Source organism: Lucilia sericata, unplaced genomic scaffold (genome assembly GCF_015586225.1).
Source record: "Lucilia sericata isolate MDLA Ls3-8-SP2 unplaced genomic scaffold, ASM1558622v1 Contig000079F_arrow, whole genome shotgun sequence".
Taxonomy (NCBI): domain Eukaryota; kingdom Metazoa; phylum Arthropoda; class Insecta; order Diptera; family Calliphoridae; genus Lucilia; species Lucilia sericata.
The window spans coordinates 531,829-554,989 of record NW_023994112.1 but is presented as its reverse complement, the minus strand read 5'-3'; the positions used below and the strand labels follow the sequence as shown (position 1 = coordinate 554,989).

Sequence of the window (23,161 nt, the reverse complement as noted above, 5' to 3'; positions counted from 1 at the left end):
TCAGTTCTAGTTCAGTTCTAGTTCAGTTCTAGTTCAGTTCTAGTTCAGTTCTAGTTCAGTTCTAGTTCAGTTCTAGTTCAGTTCTAGTTCAGTTCTAGTTCAGTTCTAGTTCAGTTCTAGTTCAGTTCTAGTTCAGTTCTAGTTCAGTTCTAGTTCAGTTCTAGTTCAGTTCTAGTTCAGTTCTAGTTCAGTTCTAGTTCAGTTCTAGTTCAGTTCTAGTTCAGTTCTAGTTCAGTTCTAGTTCAGTTCTAGTTCAGTTCTAGTTCAGTTCTAGTTCAGTTCTAGTTCAGTTCTAGTTCAGTTCTAGTTCAGTTCTAGTTCAGTTCTAGTTCAGTTCTAGTTCAGTTCTAGTTCAGTTCTAGTTCAGTTCTAGTTCAGTTCTAGTTCAGTTCTAGTTCAGTTCTAGTTCAGTTCAGTTCATTCTAGTTCAGTTCTAGTTCAGTCTAGTTCATTCTTGTTCAGTTCTAGTTCAGTTCTAGAACTAGTTTGCCAAAGTCAGCGATAAAAGAAATTCCTTTACTCTATTTTATCAAGATGTTCCTAAATAGATTATCGGTCTATACAAGTAATTACTTTAAAAATTTTCAAAAAAGTCCAGAACATGGCTACCGGAAATGTAGTATTTTAAATTAGGCGTCAAAATTAAGCAGTTATCCACTATCAAGCCCTTTAAGTAGTGTCTGTCCGTCTCTTGTGTCAAAATCAATTTGAGATAAGCGATTGTCATCCTACACGAAATCACTGTCATGTGTCAATAAAATCACATTATCTATAAAATTTTCAGGAATTTTTAAATTATTTTCACTGTAGTTTCAGAAAAGCTTTTTAATTTATTTATATTCGAAAATACGAACATAAATTCGAGTTGAAATTTTTGGAAAATTCTACTATTTATTAAAGTTTTAGATATTTTAATTATCTAAAAAAATTTATTATTAAACTTTGCAAATATGTACTTTTCGTAAGGAAGTAACGAAAACAAATAGAAATTTGTAATCAATAGCTCACATAATATATCCTTTCTTATCTCTCAAAACGTTTCTCTTAATAAATACTTACAAATTTGCATCAAATTTTAAAAAAGTAATCCTTAATATCCAATTTCAGGGAAGTCTTGTTTAAATTTGCACTTAGAAATAATTGCACTTTTTGAAATAATTTTTATTATTCTTTTTCAAAGTAAACTTTTTGCACTTTTGTTTTATTTATTTCTTTTTAATATTTTCTTTTTCTTAAAATTTTCTTAAACAAAATTTTCAAATCTTTTCATTTAATATAATTATTTAATCAAGAATTTCTTTAATTTCAATTTCCAACACAATTTTTCACTTTATAATCGAATTTATTTTATAAATCTGCCGTTAGATTTTATTTCAAAAGTAACGATCTTTTTTAATCAATATTTTTAAACACTTTAAAAATATCACTCACGCATCTTGGTTTTCAATGTGTCTGATGGCGTCTTGAACAATACTAAAGAACACAAGAGCCCTTTGGGAGACTCTAAACCCTTTTCAACGTTTTTACCTTACACAACTTTTTTCGTTTTCTTTTTCTACACAACGTTCTTTGCAACACAACACGTTCTAGGGTTACAAAAACAATTTTCAAACAATAACTACGAAGATTCTACGAATATTAACCGACGGCAACCGAATCATATAGAATGATTGTAGAAAAAAACCAAGATCAAACACCGAAGTTCTGTGTATTAAGCGATCGTTAAGAATAAAGTATTGTCTAAGAGCGTTTCTAATAGAAACTAAACAATATTTTAGCCAAATACAACACATGACTTGACAAACTCTTTATGGTTGAGTACGTCTGTAAGAAATTGATTGGTATTGGTGTGTCAGTGTGTATATTTTGGGGGAGGGGGATCTTGTTGTTTTTGTGGCGGGTGTTAAGGAGAGGGAAAACTTGTTTTTTAGCCAACTTAACATGAGAGAATTGTAACGCCCATTTGTGGGGATCTGAGAAAGAGAGAGTATTTAATGATGCCAGATTCAAGGTGTTTCTTTAAAGATTTGGGGAAATTTGAGAATTTAATTAGAAATCGCTTTATTTCGTACAATTATGCGTGTATCAGGCACGATTTTCTCAATCTCACTTCATTATTAGTTTTAGTTCATTAAGTTTTAATTCAGTTCTAGTTCAGTTCCAGTTCAGTTCTAGTTCAGTTCTAGTTCAGTTCTAGTTCAGTTCTAGTTCAGTTCTAGTTCAGTTCTAGTTCTAGTTCAGTTCTAGTTCAGTTCTAGTTCAGTTCTAGTTCAGTTCTAGTTCAGTTCTAGTTCAGTTCTAGTTCAGTTCTAGTTCAGTTCTAGTTCAGTTCTAGTTCAGTTCTAGTTCAGTTCTAGTTCAGTTCTAGTTCAGTTCTAGTTCAGTTCTAGTTCAGTTCTAGTTCAGTTCTAGTTCAGTTCTAGTTCAGTTCTAGTTCAGTTCTAGTTCAGTTCTAGTTCAGTTCTAGTTCAGTTCTAGTTCAGTTCTAGTTCAGTTCTAGTTCAGTTCTAGTTCAGTTCTAGTTCAGTTCTAGTTCAGTTCTAGTTCAGTTCTAGTTCAGTTCTAGTTCAGTTCTAGTTCAGTTCTAGTTCAGTTCTAGTTCAGTTCTAGTTCAGTTCTAGTTCAGTTCTAGTTCAGTTCTAGTTCAGTTCTAGTTCAGTTCTAGTTCAGTTCTAGTTCAGTTCTAGTTCAGTTCTAGTTCAGTTCTAGTTCAGTTCTAGTTCAGTTCTAGTTCAGTTCTAGTTCAGTTCTAGTTCAGTTCTAGTTCAGTTCTAGTTCAGTTCTAGTTCAGTTCTAGTTCAGTTCTAGTTCAGTTCTAGTTCAGTTCTAGTTCAGTTCTAGTTCAGTTCTATTCTTGTTCAGTTCTAGTTCAGTTCTAATCAGTTCTATTGCAGTTCTAGTTCAGTTTCTAGTTCAGTGCTAATTCAAATTTAGTTCAGTTCTAGTTCCACTTCAGTACTTAATAAGTTTTTGTTTAGTAGTTCAATTATAAACAGGAACAAAAGTAGTATTTCTTCCAAATTTCCACTATTTTGCCTTTCCCAACCGTCTGGTATCTCTATTTATCCCCCATCCAACTAAGCTCCACACTAAACTCAGCACTAAATAAACTCTTCAAACTCAAGCCGCCTGACTGCTATTGTAGTTGTTGGAAGTATCGTAAGCTACAACTATGATCAGGCGGCCAACAAAGCAAACAGTCCTAGCAGCCAATCATTGTTGGTTAAATCGAAAAATATAAATAGACAGACATTATAGAGTTTATTTTTTTAAGATTCCCAATAGTAACAACAACAAAACACAGCTCTAAACCTTAAACACTCTTACACACTATTGGTTTCTTAGAGAAATGTTTTTTTTTATTATGTATTTTTACTGCTGTTGTAGTTTTTTGTATAAATTTACAATTAATTACTTTTTGACTAATACGTTCATACCATAAATAAATAAATGAACGCTCTCGCTCTCTCTATGTTGTAGTATGTAGTTGGTATCTTGTTGTTGATGGTTGGGGAGTATGTTGTTTTAGACGATTGTTTAAATGTTGTTGTTAAATTGTAGTTAATTTTAAACACCACCATCACCACTATCGCCAATAATATTATTTGTACATTATTTAGGTTTTTTGTTTTTGGAAAATTTAAATAATCATGGGGTCATATACTGCTAGTAAAATGTCTAATTAAAATGTTTAACATTCAATAGTAGTTTCACCACTACCAACCCCAAAATCACTATTTGTTGGATTTACAATGACAATGTAATAAAATTTTGTATTTAAATTATGTTGCCTCTTGTTTGGTTGTCAAATCAAATAACAATATAACAATAAAAGCATTGTATAATAAAATAATTGTCCTACTTTTTTTAATTTGATTTAATATACATAGAGTTGTTTAATTGAAATATTTTATTAAGAAAATAATATTTTGTTTAAAATATAATTAAGATCCTGTTGGTAATTGAAATGAAAAGGAACCGTTTAAAAATACTTTTGAACCATTTACCACTTGAGAAGTGTTCTTTTAAGTGATTCTATTAGAAACACTTCGTTAATGTCTTTGCTGCATTTCCTTAAACAAATACCAAAAATATCTAATAATAATTACTGCTGAATACTAGTAAACATCTTTATTTTTTTTTAAATTAAACGGATGTAATCAATTTCTTGGTAATTTAACAAATTGCTATTAATTGGTTTTTTGAGAATTTTATTTACATGCTATACTATTGATTTATTTCATAGGGAAAATAATAAATTTTATTAAATGCTTTTATTTAATTTTTAGTCATAACAGCTGACAAGTATCCACACAAGATTTATGAAAGTTTCTTCTTTAGATTTAAAACTTAATCTGTGATTATTATTAAAAAATATTTAAAAGTTAGATATGAAATTTATACTATTATTTAAATTATTTAATTTGATGAAATCTAAAATTTTATTTAGTTAAGATTTTTGCTATGTTTACAAGAAGTTCCTAATGTTTATATAGGGGCTAGTCAAATGAGGCCCGATCATTGCGAAAATCGGCCGTATCATTTAGACTTTTATAAAACTAAGTTTTGGCGATTTTTTAGATACTAGAACATTTAACATAATTATGTGTTCAAAAGCCCTATTTCGGAGGTACAGTTGTATGGGGGCTAGGCGAAATAATGCACCGATTTTAAGCATATTCAATAAACTTCGTCCTTGGGTCAAAATTATCTTGAAAATTGGGTGAGAACAAGGTTTATATGGACATATAGACAGACGGACGGAAAGACGGACATAGCTAAATCGAATCAGAAAGTGATTCTGAGCCGATTGCTATACTTTAAGGTATGAGGCTGTATATTGTTATTGTTTACATTCGTATTTTTTTACAATATTTTCATGGTTTGTTGCGGAATTTTGTGTATAACTCTGTTATGAACCAATTTTGCTGCTTTAAAATTTCAAGTCTGATAGAATTATTGAAGATTTGGATCTAAAAGATATTTGAAGTCTTCAGAAAATTGACTTCAACAGACATACAGATAGACATTACTTAATCGACTGCGCCATCTATAAGGAACCGGAGTATATAAACTTTATAGGGTTTTCTAGAAACAGAATGACAAACATTTATATGCCCCTCTCATGAAGGTGAAGGATATAATAATATTATTGCTTGAACATACAAACATTTCATGTCCAGTCTCAAGACTAGTTAAGGTATCAGTTCGATTTCTGCTAGGCATTAGTGTTTATAAACCGGTTAACCGGTTAACCGAAAAACCGGTTTTTATTGCATATTTCGGTTTTTCGCAAACCGGTTTTTTAAAACATTGGTTTTCGGTTAACCGGGTTATCCGGTTTTTAAGTCTCGGTTAACCGGTTTCAAAAAAATCTAATTTTTAGTACAAAATTGTATGTTTTCTTTGATATTTTATTGTGATTTTTAAAAATTTTGGATAGATAATTTTAAACATTATTTTCCGTTTGTGCATATGAAAACAGACCTAAGATTGTTAAACAAATATTATCTATATACTTACTTGTTTACTGCGTGAGTATAGTAAAAATCGAGAAGTTTCTCAAACGTTCTCAAAACGGACTTTATTTATCGAAACATAAGGATTGTTGTTGCCGTCCGAGAACTTATGCTGCTGGGGTTTTTCACAAACTGTAATGGCGCTTAGGTTGATTGACAGGAAGTCAGAATGACACCTGTCAATATTCCTAAGCGTCATTCACAGTAATTTGAACAACCACAGGCGTAGTGAGTGGAGGGAGGTCACTGTCTATGTCGAGACAATCATCGCGAACCTGAACACTGTTTATAGTTCTGGGCATAATTTTTGCTATTGATATATATGGTCAATTTATCCCTCGTATGGCAACTTCCATATACCTAACGAATCAATAATATCTTCAGATCTATATAAGTTTGTTTTCTTATGATATATTAATGTACATATCTATACTAAAAAATGCAAATATCTTATTAAGTAATTTATAATATTTCGCAAAATGACATTTTTCAACTATATATTATAATATTTTAAAGATTTCCAAACATTTCGGTTAACCGGTTTAACCGGTTTTTTATACTCGGTTAACCGACAAACCGGTTTTTTAGAAATGGTTAATTTTCGGTTAACCGAAAAACCGGTTTTTCCAAAAGTCGGTTTTTTATAAACACTACTAGGCATATAGTAAATAATAAAATTATGTTGATATATATAATTTGAAAAAGTTTTGGCTTAAACAAACTAAACTACATACAAAAATTCCTCCTACTAGTGGAAACTATGTATGACTCAGACTGTTGACTCGAAAGTGAAACTAATAAGCATTATCATTTCGTTAACAGTTATTAGCATAATAAAAAAGGTATTAACAAATTTTTCAAATAGAAATGGATTTATTAGTTTAAACTTATTTTCAATAAAAGACTATAAAAATATTTAAAATTTTCTTAAAATTAAAGTTTAAGTAGTGTAAAATTCCCGCAGTTCTGCAAGGAGTCAGTGTAATGATTTTAGACAGTATTTTAGTTAATTAGTTTCTATTAATATATTTTTGGATCACTTGATAAATAACTACTTGAACAACACAGAGAGGCAGTCAATCAAATCTTTATTGTCTCTAAGTAATGTAGAGAGTAGTCAGTTTAAAATTTTTGTTCTTGTGGTATATTAGTTCTTAATTATTTAACTCAACACAAGTTTTTTGTATTCATAAAATTATCATTAGTTTATTTCTGGTTTATTATACAGTTTGCCATATAAAATGCCTGTTATAAACCATTAATAACTTTATTAATCGATTATAAATATGAGAGATATTCTATTAAAGAGTAACGGCTGTATTTATAAAAACTTATTTTAGGTTTATTAAAAAATTTTAGGCAAAATTCAGGAAAATCGTATTTATAAACGTGAAACACCTTCAATAAACCATTGACAATTAGAAGAATTTTATTGTAGGCTCGACCCTTCTTTAAGCCAACAATAACTTGATTTTTAACAATTTTTTTCTCAGATAAAGATTTTTCCGGTAATTTTAGGTTGATTGCGAAAAGTAATTATGGTTTCTTTTAAAATAAAATCTAAAAATTCTAATTTTAACGTTTACAAATTTGTAAATAAAATCCCAGAAAATTTTTAAACGATTATATTTTGAGGAAAAAAACTCAAATCTAGGCATTATTGGATTAATGCATGAATATTTGACAATATTCCAATTGTCCAGCACTATTTTTAGGCAATTTGGAAATGCCCGTCTGTCAACCAAATGATGGACAAAATCATTTGATTTGGCTTTTTCAAAGTTTGTTGGTTAAATATAATGCCATAAAGTAATTAACCATGTAAATTATATTGATTAGTGTTATACTAATGCAAAATATATTCGCCGGCATTAAAATTAGTCAAATATCAAAGAAATTTATCAATATTTGCAAAAATTTATCAAAAATTACAAGGAAAATAAGTAAAAATAAGAAAATGTGTCATAGTGATGTATATTTTGTCGCAAAATATCCGTTATTCGGATACTTTAATAATAATTAGAAATTATATGTTATATTTATACATCTGAACTAAATAGACATTTATTAAAGCCATATATATATATTAATTTTTCTTAAAAGTTTGTTTTTATTGTCAAAAATCTATTATAAACAAAAATATGAAAGTAAGAAAACCGAATCAACGATTATTTTATCCTAATTGTACGCAACACTAACACATAAAATGACAGCCATATTGTACAGTGCTGACAACTTAAACATAAATCAGCACAATAGTTAATATACGTTTATTATTTGTTTATGAATATCACAATTTTATTAATGGTTTTTAAGGCTAAAGTGTGCTTTAACTATTGAGTGCATTAAAAGCAAAATAAGATTTTTTTATAAATACAAGCGTAAATTTTTAATCGAACAAACGTGTGATAAGTAGTTATCTATACATTCGATATTTCCATAACGAATACTGTAATCCAAAGAAAAATTCAATAGTTTGATACAACCATCTCGAACTGCAGGAATCTTTGAACTGAATATAAATAACACAACAGATTTGAAACAATATTGCATGAGACATACAAAACTATACAACTTATCAACTTAAAGGCGCTTACAAAGTTTTCGGCTAGATATTATGTTAAGAAATATTATTTGTTGTGGAGGCTCCTTTAGATAACTGAAAAAAAGACTATAGCTGATGCTATTTTTAAACCGTTTGTTGCATTTGCAATTGTTAGGAAAATTCAGTGATTTGGTTTTAGCAGTTTTGATCCATGATGAAAACTAACAAAACAATATGGAAGCATGGATTCAGTTCGTTTGTTGATTCCTTTTTCCTGTTGCTGCTGTTGTTGTTGTAGTTGCAGCTAAAGAGACAACAAAACAAATAAAAGGCGACGAGACGGCGTCAGTATTAAAACTGATTGTCTCGTTGAGCCAACAAAAAAAAAAAAAGCTTACCAAATAACAAAAAAAGGATTCTTAGAATGTAACAACAGTAACACAAGAAGAACTTGTTCAACATTCAACTGCTGTAGCTTGTTGCAGTTTTTGTTGTTGTTGTTTGTTTTGCAAGCAGCAGTTGATGTTGCTGGAAAACAAAATAAGTGTGCAATAATTTGTTATTTACAACAGCACATTAATTTCCTCTTTTTGCTTTCACAATTAGCACTGCAGCAACAAGCAGCAAACGAACGAACAAACAAACAAACAGTCAACAACATTTAGGCATGCATATGTTGCTGCCACTGCTGTTCCTGTTGCTGCTTCTGCTGGTTACGGTGGTGGTGATGATGGTGGTAATATTGTTTCATGGTAATTGTGTTTGTTGTTGTTGTTGTTACTGCTGCTTACTACTTTTGCTCATGTTGCTGTTATTGTTGCATATTCTTTAGCTGTGTTGCATTGTTAGGAATTTTCTTGTTGATATAATAAAAAGAAACACCTTTTTTGTTAATGTTTGTTGGTCTTTAGTTCTTAAATTTCTTTGTTTTGTACAATTGTTACTTGTTAGCAAAAGGGCGCTTAGGGTGTTGCAGAGTGGGAGGTGGAGGGGGTTAGGAAGTTTTAAGAATTAAGTAGCAAACAACAAACCATACAATTTGGTATTTTATTGTATGTAAAGTTAAACTGTTAAGTTGCTACTGTTTATTAGCATGTACTACTTAGAATGTAGGTAAATGTGTTGGTTTGGCGCTGCTAAATATTAACAAAAAAAAAAAACTTTAAAAGATTGTATTTAAAACGGTTTTTTATTTCCAAAACACAACATATAGACTGACGCCTTTAATGTTAAAGTGTTTAAAGAAATAATTTTAATAAACTTTCAAAGAAATTTTCGTTATCAAAAAATATTTTGTGTTTAATTTTTAAATAATAACTACAGCAAACCTGATGTTCCTTTCGATTCGTTTCAAATAATATATATATATATATTTATACCCTACACCACTATAGTGGTGAGGGTATTATGTGTTTGTGCTGATGTTTGTAACACGAGTCGATTTATCTTTGTGTGTGTCCATGTAAACCATATGCTACACGCTACTTTTGGACAAAGCCTTTTGAAAATCGTTAAAATCGGTCCATTATTTCGCCTAGCCCCCATACAACCATCACCCCGAATAGGGCTTTTGAGCTCATAACTATGTTGAATGTTCTAATATCTCTTCAAAAATCGGAAAAATTTAGTTTTATATAATTCTAAAAGATAAAAGATCAAGCCTCATTTGTACAAAGTCCTCTACCAAAATGTATAAGGATAGGGCCATATATTAACCTTTGCCCCATATAACCCCTCTTTTAGAAAATCTCTTTTTTGTCAACAGATTGTTAAAATATTTCGGAATTAAGCTAAAACCAAATTAAATGCTTTATTATTTAAAAATCCTCATTTTAAACATACTCACTGGTGTTGAGTATCATATGGTCGACCATGCCCGACTATACTTTCTTACTTGTTTTTTTTTATATATAAATAATTTACAATAATTTAATAACACTTTAAACCAATATGGAAATCTCCAGGCCAGGGAGTTAAATAGAACAACACTTAAACAAAAATTGTTTTGAAGTTCATTGTAATCAAACTGTATGATAAAACTATTATGGATTTTGTCCCGTGACTTCCGTCATCCAAGCTGGTGGTATGCAATCCTCTTGCGGTGTTCTAACTTTACAGGTTCTGTAAAATATATAAAATTAGTTTATCTAATCTAAAAATCTTAAACATTTTTTTACAACTTTTGTTTAAAATAAATCCAAATTTCATTTCTCCACACGAATAATACGAAAATCAAAATGCCTTGAATTCCATCACCAAAATTTACCAGTAAAAAAACAAAACTAAAATCATTACTATCCACAGTGTAATAAGACAGAATGTGAACAAACCAAGGAACGCCCAATACAAGAAATAAACGGGAAATGAAAATAGCGCTGTAAAATTGAAAAATAAAATATTTAGAAAAGAGTTGAGTTAAATTAAATAATCTTACACACTTTTGTTTAAACAAATGCCGATTAATTTTAAATTTTTCCTCATCGTTACGTATTTCGTAAATCATAAATGCCGAGTGAGCAAACTTAAGAAAGGTTAAGATTAAAATTAAAAGAGTTAAACCGTAAAATTGTAATGCAGACCATTTATCAGCTGTAAATGCAAATGTTCAAAGATTAAATGATGAAAATCTTTTCTAAAAAGAAACCTACCATTCCATAAACATATTTCATCAATAGTGTGTTTATAAATATTATCACGCACCCAGGGTAATTTAACGGTAATAAAGAAAACCATTGCTAGACAAGCACTAAAGCCAACATATAACGAATATATAGTCAATTGTTTAGGATTCTTTTCTTCCAGCCAAATATCGTAACACAAAACACTTAGCCATAAAAGGGCCACTATATGACAAGAATAAGCCACAAAACCTTAAAGAAATATGATCAGTTAAAGAAAGAAATATAGCAAAAGTTTTATATTAAATTTTAGACTCACCCAAGATTACAAACACTATAACATTGCCCTTCATTTTAAATACAATATTAAGTATACTAAAAATTGCATTGCCCAATGTCATTGAAGTAATATAATAGAAACATAGTTTATCGGCCAGCTCTATTCGCAATTGCTTGAACAGGTAATTCATCAATATGGTGGGAATTAAAAATAATAACGATGTATTCAAATCTGAAAGTAAAAATGTATTTCTTTTATATCTCACCATTATAATGGGGTGATGGTGCGCTGTGATGTAATAATGTCAATAGGCTAGTCAACATACTAAACACTAGACTAGATAATAGACTAGTTAATAGACTTATCAATAGACTAGTCAATACAAATTAAAACAATAGTCAATAGGCCAGTCAACAAACTAGTCAGTAGATTAGACAACAGACTAGTCAATAGACTTATCAATGGTCAAGTCCGTAGACTAGTATATAGACCGATAAATAGACAGAATACTGCTCCATAAAGAAGTCAGTGATTTAGTCAAAAAACTAGTCAATATACTAATCAATACAGTAGTCATTAGACTTACTAGAGAATTGAACAGTCAATGGACTAAAGAATAGACTAGACAATGAACAGACTAGTTAATAGACTAGTGAGTAGATTATTTTACAGACTAGTCAGTAGACTAGTCAACAGACCAATCAATATACTAGTCAATAGACCAGTCAATAGCCTAGTGAATAGACCATTCAATAGACTAGTCACTAGACTATTCAATAGATTAGTAGACCATATAACAGGCTAGTCAACAGACCAATCAATATATTTGTGAACAGACTAGTCAATATACTAGTAAATAGACTAGTTAATAGACTAGTAAATAATCCAGTCAATAGACTAGTAAGCAGACTAGTCAAAAGACTAGACCTAGACTAGTCAATAGACTTGCAAATAGACCAGTCAATAGATTATTCATTAGACTAGTGAATAGACCAATCAATAGACTAGTCTACAGACTAGTCAACAAACTAGTAAGAGGATTAGTCATCAGACTAGTCAATAGACCAATCAGTAGATTACTCAACAGACAAGTGAACAGACTAGTCAACAGGCCAGTCAATAGACTAGTCAGTAGAATAAATAGTCTCAGTGGTAGTAGTCAATAGGCTTCTTAAAATACTTTTATAAAAGTTATAAACATCAACAAATTTTATGTGAACGGGTCTTATTTGAGACTATACCCCATGAAAACGCCTCTTTATATAATCTGTAAGTCGCCAATAAATCTTTTGAATATAACCATATTGTAATAAAATCTTATATAAAGTCTTATATAAAGTTATGAACCAAACTGACGCAAGTTCCGGTAGAGGACATGTTTCAAAAACAATTGTCAAATTGTCATAGATTTGAAATATATAACTAGTATATGCTTGAGTCCATAATTGAGTATTTTCTTAACTTACTATATTGATTAAAAAGTATTTTGCTGAAATCATCATCCATGCGACAAGTGAAGGGTTTTAATATATAAGAATTATTCGACATCAAATGTGGTGAAAAACAAAATTCACCATGAAACATATATTTATTTTGTGTTAAGATTCCTTGCTGGAAAAATTTAAAAAATAATTAAATAATTCTATTACTAGCAAATAATTTATAACCGCAAAAATTAATTTCTCTAAATAACATTACTAACTGAATCATGCAATTCATTTGTAACTACTAACCTCAAAAAATTTCCAATTGTCAGGAATTTGTTGTAGTACAGTTGACTCCCAGCACTCATAGAATTCTTGAGCTTTAAAATGTTTAAATATATTCGCCTTTATAAGCGAATTTATTTCACTAGTTATATTTATATTAGACTTCAATTTGTCGCATTTTCTCCTTCCATCATCATAGTACTCATCGAGTCCACAACATAAACTAATCCAAGCTTGACTCTCTCTAATACAACCTCTTAAATGCAATGGCACCGATTTCTTGTTACCCATAAAATATACAGCATCGTAGAGAGTTTGATTTTCGGGTGGTACTATTATACCCTGATATAAAACTGAACCATTTACAAATTTATGTTGATTTTTTAGATTTACCGTTTCCCTAAAAGGACATTGTTTTATTCTATCCTTCTCGGATATTGACAAGATTCCGTTAAAAAGTTGCCACATAAAGAATGTGTAAAATATTAGAGAATTCATTTTAAATAAACATTTTATTAGAATATTTTCTACTTAAAGTGCTGTATATCAAAATGTTTTATAGTTATTGAAGGATTTATAGAGACTGATGATGAATAGAATTTAAATGAAATACATTTAATCACCGAGAAAATGTGTTAGTTTTTTTACATCCTACACCACTATAGTGTGAAGGGTATTATGCGTTTGTGCTGATGTTTGTAACAGCCAAAAATATTGATCATATACCTATTATGAAGTATACCTAAGCTATGCCCGTCTGCCCGTCCGTCTGTATGTGTATCCTTGTAAACCTTGTGTGTTCAGTTACGCTACGATCGAAAATTGGTGTTCCAAGAAAAAACGTAATCGTAAGAAAAATAAGAAGCAATTCCATTTTATTTATATTTATGTGTATTCTGCATTACGATCGTAACTACGTTTTTCTAAGTTGTTATTTTAGTGACGGAGCTTCGAGTCGAAATGCAGAATACCAAAGTTGAATGAAATTTGACACATACTCTTCTAATGACCCAACAACGAAGCCTATTGGAATTATTTAAAATCGATTCATTATTTCATCCAGCTCCGTACAACAGTGCTCCAGAATTGGGCTTTTGAGGTCATAACTATGTTAAATGTACAAAAATTATCTATCTATCTATCTAATCTATCTATCTATCTATCTATCTATCTATCTATCTATCTATCTATCTATCTATCTATCTATCTATCTATCTATCTATCTATCTATCTATCTATCTATCTATCTATCTATCTATCTATCTATCTATCTATCTATCTATCTATCTATCTATCTATCTATCTATCTATCTATCTATCTATCTATCTATCTATCTATCTATCTATCTATCTATCTATCTATCTATCTATCTATCTATCTATCTATCTATCTATCTATCTATCTATCTATCTATCTATCTATCTATCTATCTATCTATCTATCTATCTATCTATCTATCTATCTATCTATCTATCTATCTATCTATCTATCTATCTATCTACATATATATCTATCTATCTATCTACATATATCTATCTATCTATCTATCTATCTATCTATCTATCTATCTATCTATCTATCTATCTATCTATCTATCTATCTATCTATCTATCTATCTATCTATCTATCTATCTATCTATCTATCTATCTATCTATCTATCTATCTATCTATCTATCTATCTATCTATCTATCTATCTATCTATCTATCTATCTATCTATCTATCTATCTATCTATCTATCTATCTATCTATCTATCTATTATCTATCTATCTATCTATCTATCTATCTATCTATCTATCTATCTATCTATCTATCTATCTATCTATCTATCTATCTATCTATCTATCTATCTATCTATCTATCTATCTATCTATCTATCTATCTATCTATCTATCTATCTATCTATCTATCTATCTATCTATCTATATATCTATCTATCTATCTATCTATCTATCTATCTATCTATCTATCTATCTATCTATCTATCTATCTATCTATCTATCTATCTATCTATCTATCTATCTATCTATCTATCTATCTATCTATCTATCTATCTATCTATCTATCTATCTATCTATCTATCTATCTATCTATCTATCATCTATCTATCCTATCTATCTATCTATCTATCTATCTATCTATCTATCTATCTATCTATCTATCTATCTATCTATCTATCTATCTATCTATCTATCTATCTATCTATCTATCTATCTATCTATCTATCTATCTATCTATCTATCTATCTATCTATCTATCTATCTATCTATCTATCTATCTATCTATCTATCTATCTATAGGATAAATTATTGTCTATCATGTCCGTCCATAATATCTTACTTATTTAAAATGGTTTACAATGTAGTTAATTAAAAATACCACAATAACCACAGACCGCTGTAAACACGAGTCTAGTTTTATTATAAATTTCTAAAGCAAAATTAACGCGTATATACATATGTATGTAGTAAATTGTTTACAAAATCACCTCATTTAAAAAATACAAATAAAAGAAAATTTCTTTAAGAAAAAGATTTTATTATTTTTCTAAAAATGATCAACATTTAAAACAAATAATAATCATTAATATAAAACTAGAACCGATCTCCTTAATTGGTCCCGCCTGGAAAATTTGAGTAATAAAACTATTATTATAAAAAAACTTAAAACAAATTGAAAAGGTCAAATTTGTAATAAAATATTAACATTTTCACTACTATAGTATTTTCGTATCTTTTTCTAACTAATATTTGTAGTAGTTTAAAGTTTATAACAAAACCTTAATAGTTTTGTTTTATTTTTAACCTTTTAACTCTAGAGACAGCCATAGCATTTTTTCCTTTTATAAAATATAAAACATGAATGGAATACTAAATACAAAATGATGACTCATTCATTCAATTATACAGCCATACTAGCGTCATCATAGTACTAATATGTTTTATCTAAAAACCATTATTAAAACTGACTATAAATACATATGTAAGTATGTAGTAGCTTAGGAAATAGATTTTCAATATTTAAAGTTAAAAACAAAAAAAAAAATAAATATAACAATACAGATATTTATTTCCAATAATGACTAATACTACCATTTGGTTGACATATGAACTAAAAAAAACCTTTTTCTAGTCACTTCCACTTAGATGACAAATCATTAGCATTAATAGATCATTGATCATTAATTGAAACAATTGATTGAATTTAACATAAATGTAATGAAAAAAATATATATTATTTAATTGATTTTTTTTTGTGTGCTTTATTTTATTCAACTTTAAAAGCCACATGTGCTACAGATAAGTTACATGTTGCAATGTTGTGTTGTACATGTTGTACTACAAGCAATTTTATTGAGTGGATGCTGCTGCAACCTGTAGCAGTGTAAAGGAGGAGAGAATAAGAAACCAACTTAAAGATGTGTCTTTTGCACTTCAACTAAACATTGTTTATCGATCTTTAAATAACAGCAGGGTGCCAATCGTCGTAGTAGTATTCATACAATATTTATTTATACTTGTTGCTAAAGTACTAATGTTTCCCTTTTGTTGTGTGTGTGTGTGTGTGTGTGTACGTACGTTTGTTCGATCAAGGGTATGTCCAGTTTGGAGCTAAATGTAATCGTAACATTATAATGATTAGTGCGTGTTAGATTTCACACAGATGCAACAACGAATGATGATAATAGAGAATATGAATACAATATGATCAAGACCACTCAAAGAGACCAGCAGCAGTAGTTTAAAAGAGAATTTTCGATAAAATTTCTATGTAAAGGAGAATTTTCAACAATATTCTCTATTTAGGAAAAAGCCTGGATAAATTTTCTATTTAAAGAGAATTTTTTATCTAAATTCTTCTTTTCAAGAGAATTTTTAATAAATTTTCTGTTTAAATAGAATTTTGATAAAATCGTCTAGTTATGGAAAAATCGATTTTTGTTTAAAAAGACTATTCTATAAAATTGTATTAATGAGGAATTTTGATTGAATCGCGATAAAAGATATTTTTCAATAAATTTCCTTTTCAAGAGAATTTTTGATGAAATCTCTTTTTAAAGAGAATTTTTGACAAATTCTTTTTTAAGAGAATTTTTGATACATTCTCTGTTAAATAGAATTTTTGATAAATTCTCCTTTTAAGAGGATTTTTGATAAATTTTCTATTTAAAGAAAATTTTTGATAAAATACGTACATTTTAAAGAAAGAGTACAAGAGCGCTCATTGCGTTTCGCTGATTTAAATAGAATTTTTGACAAATTTTATTTTTAAGAGTATTTTGATAAATTATCTTTTTAAGAGAATTTTTGATAAATTTCCTATTTAAAGAGAATTTTTGATAAATTATCTTTTTAAGAGAATTTTTAATAAAATCTCTTTTTAAGGAGAATTATTGAAAAATTCTCTTTTTAAGGAGAATTATTGAAAAATTGTCTATTTAAAGAGAATTTTTAATAAAATCTCTTTTTAAGAAGAATTTTTGAAAAATTATCTATTTAAAAAATGTTTGATAAATTTTATGTTAAGAGAATTTTTGATATCTATATTTTTTTATAAATTTTTTGTTTAAAAATAATTTCTTATACAATTCTATAATTAAGAAAAAATCAATTGTTCAATTTTAAAAGAGAATATCCGATGAATACCAATAAAGATTTATCGGATATTCTTTCTCTATTTTAAATAACATAGAATAAATAAGATAAAACTCTATATTTGAAGAAAAATTCGATAAACATTCGTGAGATCTCCATAAAAAAATTTCAATAAATTCACTCTATAAGAGAATTTCATATAAATCTCTCTATAAAGAGAATATTTCATATAAATTGTCTCTATAAAGAGAATTTCAGTAAAATTCTTTACTCAATTGCTTTTTGATCAATTTTCTATTTATAAATAGAAAACATACCTTTAAATCATGATCTTGTAAGAACGAGTATAAGGACACCGACAACCATCATCGGCCAAACATTCGTTTGAAGTGTGACTCGATGCGCAATGGAAATTAATTGAAATTACAACAGTTTTAATGTTTATTAATCACGAATAAGAAGGTAAAAGATTTAAATGCCGGATTCCTGGTGTTTAAATGAAATTTAAGAAGTTACGAGCATTTAAGTTGTACAAATTCCTTCTTGCATTCATAGTCTTTTATAGCCTAAAAAATGAAAAATACAATGAAAAGTGTTAAAACCATTTACCGACCATTATGAGAGATTTAACTACATTTTGATATTTGTTTCAATTTGATTTTTTGTCCATTTATAAGATTTTTTTTTTTTTCAAAATATTTGTGTGAAGCCATCGTAAAGAAATGCGTATGAGTGTGTTATTTTTGGAGACCCATAGATCATTGAAATATCAATTCAGTGTGTCTGTGATTCAGTTAGTATGCCAGCAAATATGTATGTATGTCACCTAAACCTGGTTCTCTCTGTATGATTTACAAAATAAAATTGCCAGTACTACTTACTCATGTTACCGAGTTTGTATGTGAACCTACTAGTAGAATATGCATTTTGTTGGTTTTAAATGTCTATCGATGACATCGACGTGGGCTTTTACTTGTAACTTGCCGGTGGCATAAATCAATCGGTCTCTTAAAACGTTTTATTTTTCAGTAATTTTTGCAAATATTTGTGTGATAGTAGTGTCGTTTAATATGCAGACAATTTATGTGTATGACACCGTTAAATTATGTATTTTTTAAACGAATCAACAACTTATTCCCAAACATTCTATACAACAATTGTTTGTTTGTTTTTTTTTTTTTTCTACACAAAGTTTGCAAAAAACAAAATGCATAAAAATCCGATTGAATTGAATTGTCAATGTCTGGCAGCTATATTTGGTTTTGTTTAGTTTAAGTTAATAAATTAATAAATGTGCACTCATAAAAATGTAATGGTTTAACCAACACAGGATTTTTGAGTCTGGTTTAGTTAGTGTACTTTATGCAATCAAAACTGAAATAAAAAGTGACATTAATTCGGAACGAAATATTCCATGGAAATTTGGTTGCCGTGAAAGTTGTTAGTTAGCTAGTTAGGTAATTAGTTAGTTAGTTAGTTAGTTAGTCAGTGAGTTAGTTAGTTAGTTAGTTAGTTAGTAAGTTAGTTAGTTAGTTAGTTAGTTAGTTAGTTAGTTAGTTAGTTAGTTAGTTAGTTAGTTAGTTAGTTAGTTAGTTAGTTAGTTAGTTAGTTAGTTAGTTAGTTAGTTAGTTAGTTAGTTAGTTAGTTAGTTAGTTAGTTAGTTAGTTAGTTAGTTAGTTAGTTAGTTAGTTAGTTAGTTAGTTAGTTAGTTAGTTAGTTAGTTAGTTAGTTAGTTAGTTAGTTAGTTAGTTAGTTAGTTAGTTAGTTAGTTAGTTAGTTAGTTAGTTAGTTAGTTAGTTAGTTAGTTAGTTAGTTAGTTAGTTAGTTAGTTAGTTAGTCGACCTGCGGTCTAGCACACTATACCACTAACCTACATCTGCACCCCTGAAGCATTTGTTGCTTGCACTTTTAAAACTTACATATACTCGAATACTCCTGGGCTACGCCCATGTTAAATTTTATCCCGATCGGTCCATCCGTGTATAAATGCCACTATTATTTTCAAAAAAATGTCTATTCTGCCCCACTGTGGAACAGGTTATACAAAATTGTCTTTCGTTCTTAGCCTCAAAAGATGGAAAAGAGTCCTAGCTAAAAATATTTCAAAATGAGAGCCAAACTTTTGTTAAAATTTCAGCATATTTAAGTTATATTAATACGCATAAAAACCCTTTGAAACATTTTTTTTTAAACTTCACTTTTTCTGTGAGTGTAAAAATAAATATTTAATACAATACATCACATTACATTTAATATGTGTAAAACTTACATTACAATAAAAATGTACTTGAATGTATAATAAAATATTCTAAGAGTTGCTTGTAGTAACCTTGGAATGGTTTGATACAAAACCATAAGTTCGCGAAATAAAATTGAGTCCTAACGTAGAAAACCCCAAAAGATGAGTGTGGACACACAAGAATGTCTTAAAGTATTAAAATTCAAACAAACCAACAACAACACCAACATGTGCTTTCATGTAAACATATCAGTTTAACCCCTAAGGGTAAAAAATACATGCATATGATGCAAGAGAAAACAATTCGAAAAAGAATCCTCCTCACCATCCTACATTTAGAAAAAAAAAGTGAAAAAACAACAACAACAAATATTCCCGCATACATAGTACATGAGGTCAGTCAGCATGAATTAATTCATCTGGAAATGTGGCTGCTGCTGCAATAACTCTTTCACTCTTCTTTAGGCCGTTACCTCGGACCGTGTGTATGCTTGTTTTTATACTTTGAAATATGCATGTATGTATAAGATTCCACAACAACAACCGAAAATTGAATTATCCCAATGATGACACTAAGCGCGTGCTGTGAATTTTATGAGGATATTTTAATTATTCAAACGATTTAACCATTAGTTCATTGTTCAGTCAATTTTCAATTCATTCAATTGTTATTGGTATGACTTTTAAATTTCTATGTTTTTATGTGTGTAAATGTTTTTTTTTTATTTATTTTAAATTGGATTCCAATGGAGGAGTTAACCACATTTTCCATGGTGGTTTTTGTATGCATAAAAAAACACTCTTTTTATAGGTGTGTTGTCTAGGAGTATAATTTCGTGGTCTTCATGTAACAATTTAAATCCAAAATAAATAAAATATTAAAACAAAAATCTCAACAAATTTGTTAGATGCATAGAAAATGACTCGTGCCCCTTTTTGAATGCGTGTCTATCACATTCTTGACAAAACATTTAATTTTTATTAATTCTTATTGCATTCTATCGCCAGTAGAATTTTGTATTGTTTGCAGTCCATGTTTATTATTATTTTTATTGTTTATTCTCCTTACAAAACGGAAGTTGTTTGTATACGTGTGGACACATTAAATACCTTTGATGTCTGGGCGACTCAAACATATTTTTGTCTGCCACCGTTGAACGTGATCATGTCATTCATTCTTTTTTTGATTCAAACTTAAGTAATGCATTACTAATTAATTGGATCAGGTTAATGGACGCGTATAGCACCAATCCTTTTTTTCAGCAGAATATTACACTGCCGAACATTGGAATAAGAATTTCTGAGGAAAATTTAATAGAATTAATTGTAATTGTTTGAAAGTGATTAGAATCAATTGGAATTGATTGAACTAGGATTTTAAATGATTTTTGAATTACTCTCAAAAAAACTTACAAATTCTTATTTTTACTACAAACAAGACTCATTAATCTGCAAGATTTAAAAAGTTTTGTAAAGGACTAAAAGAATAATAAAAAGAAACAAAAACTGATTATATCACTTTTACTCTTTTTTTAATAGCATCGCTGAATTATAGCAAAATAATCATTTAAAATTTGCGTCAACATTTTACTTTAGTTAAAGCCGCGCGCTTACAAAGACATTTAAGCGCGCGGCTTACAACCGAAACTTCAAAGTGATGATGGTTCATTTTCCATCTAATTTCATTTGTTTTGTAATGCTACAAATTTGACCAGATTGTTTTTCACATGCACTGATCGGTCACTGTTGCTCTGAACGTTCGATGTTTTAGAGCAGACTTTAAGGGAATCCAAAAAAATGAACAAAAACTTTAAACATCCTCCACTCACTTTCTCACTCAGTTCACAAAAAAAAATCAACATAAACAAAATTTTCAATATGCTTTACAAAAGAGGAGATGAAATGTTCATATTACAATATACATACACCCGCAAGGATTCAAATAGCCAACGATCCAGTCAGCTAGCCAGCCAACTACACTAATATGCACAGCCAGGGCAGAAGTTATGAAAAATTAATAATAATGTCGAATCGATTGATTTTGCCAAGCAGAATCAGCGGGTAAAGCTAATATGGATTCTTTTGCTATTTAACTTTATTTGCAGTTGTACAGCAGAGCCACTATCTACCAAGATAAAACGCTTTAAGTGATTTTGTATTTGTTTTTTTGTTTTATTTCTTACTATAACTTTTCGACTGAGTTAGTTTCTGTCTACGTAGTTTCGTAATTCAAATGTAACTTCAATCCGTACTCCTCCAATAGATCCATACAGAGAGACAGACAGACAGAAATGGTCAGACGGTTGGGGTGCATTATGTAGCGGCAAAACATTTATTGGCAAATGAAAAATAGCGCCAATTGCCCGCAAGGCGTTATATTATGTATTTTCCTATTTTGTAGTGGTTGTCATCATCGTTGTTGTATTTATTGCTCTTGTACAATTAATTCTTTAGCTTTTAGTTTTATATACGAGCAGTTTTTTAGTTTAAGTTCTGTACATGTAGTTCTTAAGTTTATTCACTCCATTTGCAATATTTTGTGGCCTTAAGATTTTCTAAAATTTGTTGTAAATTTGAAAATTGTATTACGATCTAGCTCTGAGAATCTATTCGTCGGAGTATAAAGTTTTAAAAGCTTTATTTTCATAAAAATTCCACTTTGTTTATAAATGTTTATATTATGATAACCACTAACGGGGGTAAACCTATTCAGAAACATGAAAGGGAAACATAACTTAACTCAAATTAAGGTTTATACTCTATTTGAAAGCAAACGTTCAAACGAATATTTAATTTTTTATTAGTAAGGGTAGATTTTATTTCAAATTTATATTATATTTTAAAAGAGGGTGTAAACAATTCGACTAATACCAAACATTTGGTGTTATACTTTTTTAATATTTCCTTTTTTAATGTTTAAACTTAATAATTCTGTTGTATGTGCTGCTATTGCCTTCTACAGCTAGAAGTAAAGCATGGGACTCCCAACTGAGACCAAATCATTTCTATTGACGACATAACTTTTTTTTCGCATAGTAATAGTTGTTGTTTTTTAAAAATCGTTCATTGTATATAGTGGTGGAAATGGAATATGGTTTTAACTTAAAAATTAAAATTTTTATTTAGTCATTGTAATTATTGAATAAAATATCATGTATTAATTGCAAATAGTACGTTTCCACCTTTTATGTTATTAACCTAAAGAGTAAAATGCAAAAATAATTTATCTATCTATTTATCTATCTATCTATCTATCTATCTATCTATCTATCTATCTATCTATCTATCTATCTATCTATCTATCTATCTATCTATCTATCTATTCTATCTATCTATCTATCTATCTATCTATCTATCTATCTATCTATCTATCTATCTATCTATCTATCTATCTATCTATCTATCTATCTATCTATCTATCTATCTATCTATCTATCTATCTATCTATCTATCTATCTATCTATCTATCTATCTATCTATCTATCTATCTATCTATCTATCTATCTATCTATCTATCTATCTATCTATCTATCTATCTATCTATCCATCTATCTATCTATCTATCTATCTATCTATCTATCACCATATCCACCGAAATCTTCAACTCTACAATACTGATCGTAATTAGTAACATCTAAATAAAAACTCCAAAGA

The 23,161-nt window shown here is 29.0% G+C and overlaps 2 protein-coding genes across 3 annotated transcripts in view; both read right to left on the bottom strand.

Annotated features, from left to right (window-relative positions):
- The window catches only part of LOC119616538, a 63,022-nt gene extending 61,772 nt beyond the window's left edge, over positions 1-1,250 (bottom strand). The window contains exon 1 of the mRNA XM_037972951.1: positions 1,060-1,250. The gene's annotated coding sequence lies outside the window, so the exon portion shown is untranslated. The remainder of the gene's footprint in view (positions 1-1,059) is intronic.
- An 8,599-nt stretch (positions 1,251-9,849) lies between these two features.
- Positions 9,850-13,250, bottom strand: LOC119616540 (G-protein coupled receptor Mth2-like). Of its 2 annotated transcripts, none has more exons than XM_037972954.1 (7): positions 12,696-13,250; positions 12,429-12,573; positions 11,002-11,193; positions 10,713-10,934; positions 10,503-10,653; positions 10,242-10,439; positions 9,850-10,185 (listed from the first exon to the last, which is right to left on the bottom strand). In XM_037972954.1, exons 1-7 carry the CDS (start codon positions 13,167-13,169, stop codon positions 10,107-10,109), a joined length of 1,461 nt encoding a protein of 486 aa, XP_037828882.1. In that variant the 5' UTR covers positions 13,170-13,250; the 3' UTR covers positions 9,850-10,106. The 2 variants fall into 2 exon arrangements, with proteins under 2 accessions (XP_037828882.1, XP_037828883.1); XM_037972955.1 differs by having other exon boundaries at positions 10,245-10,439.
- Between the last annotated feature and the right edge of the window lie 9,911 nt (positions 13,251-23,161).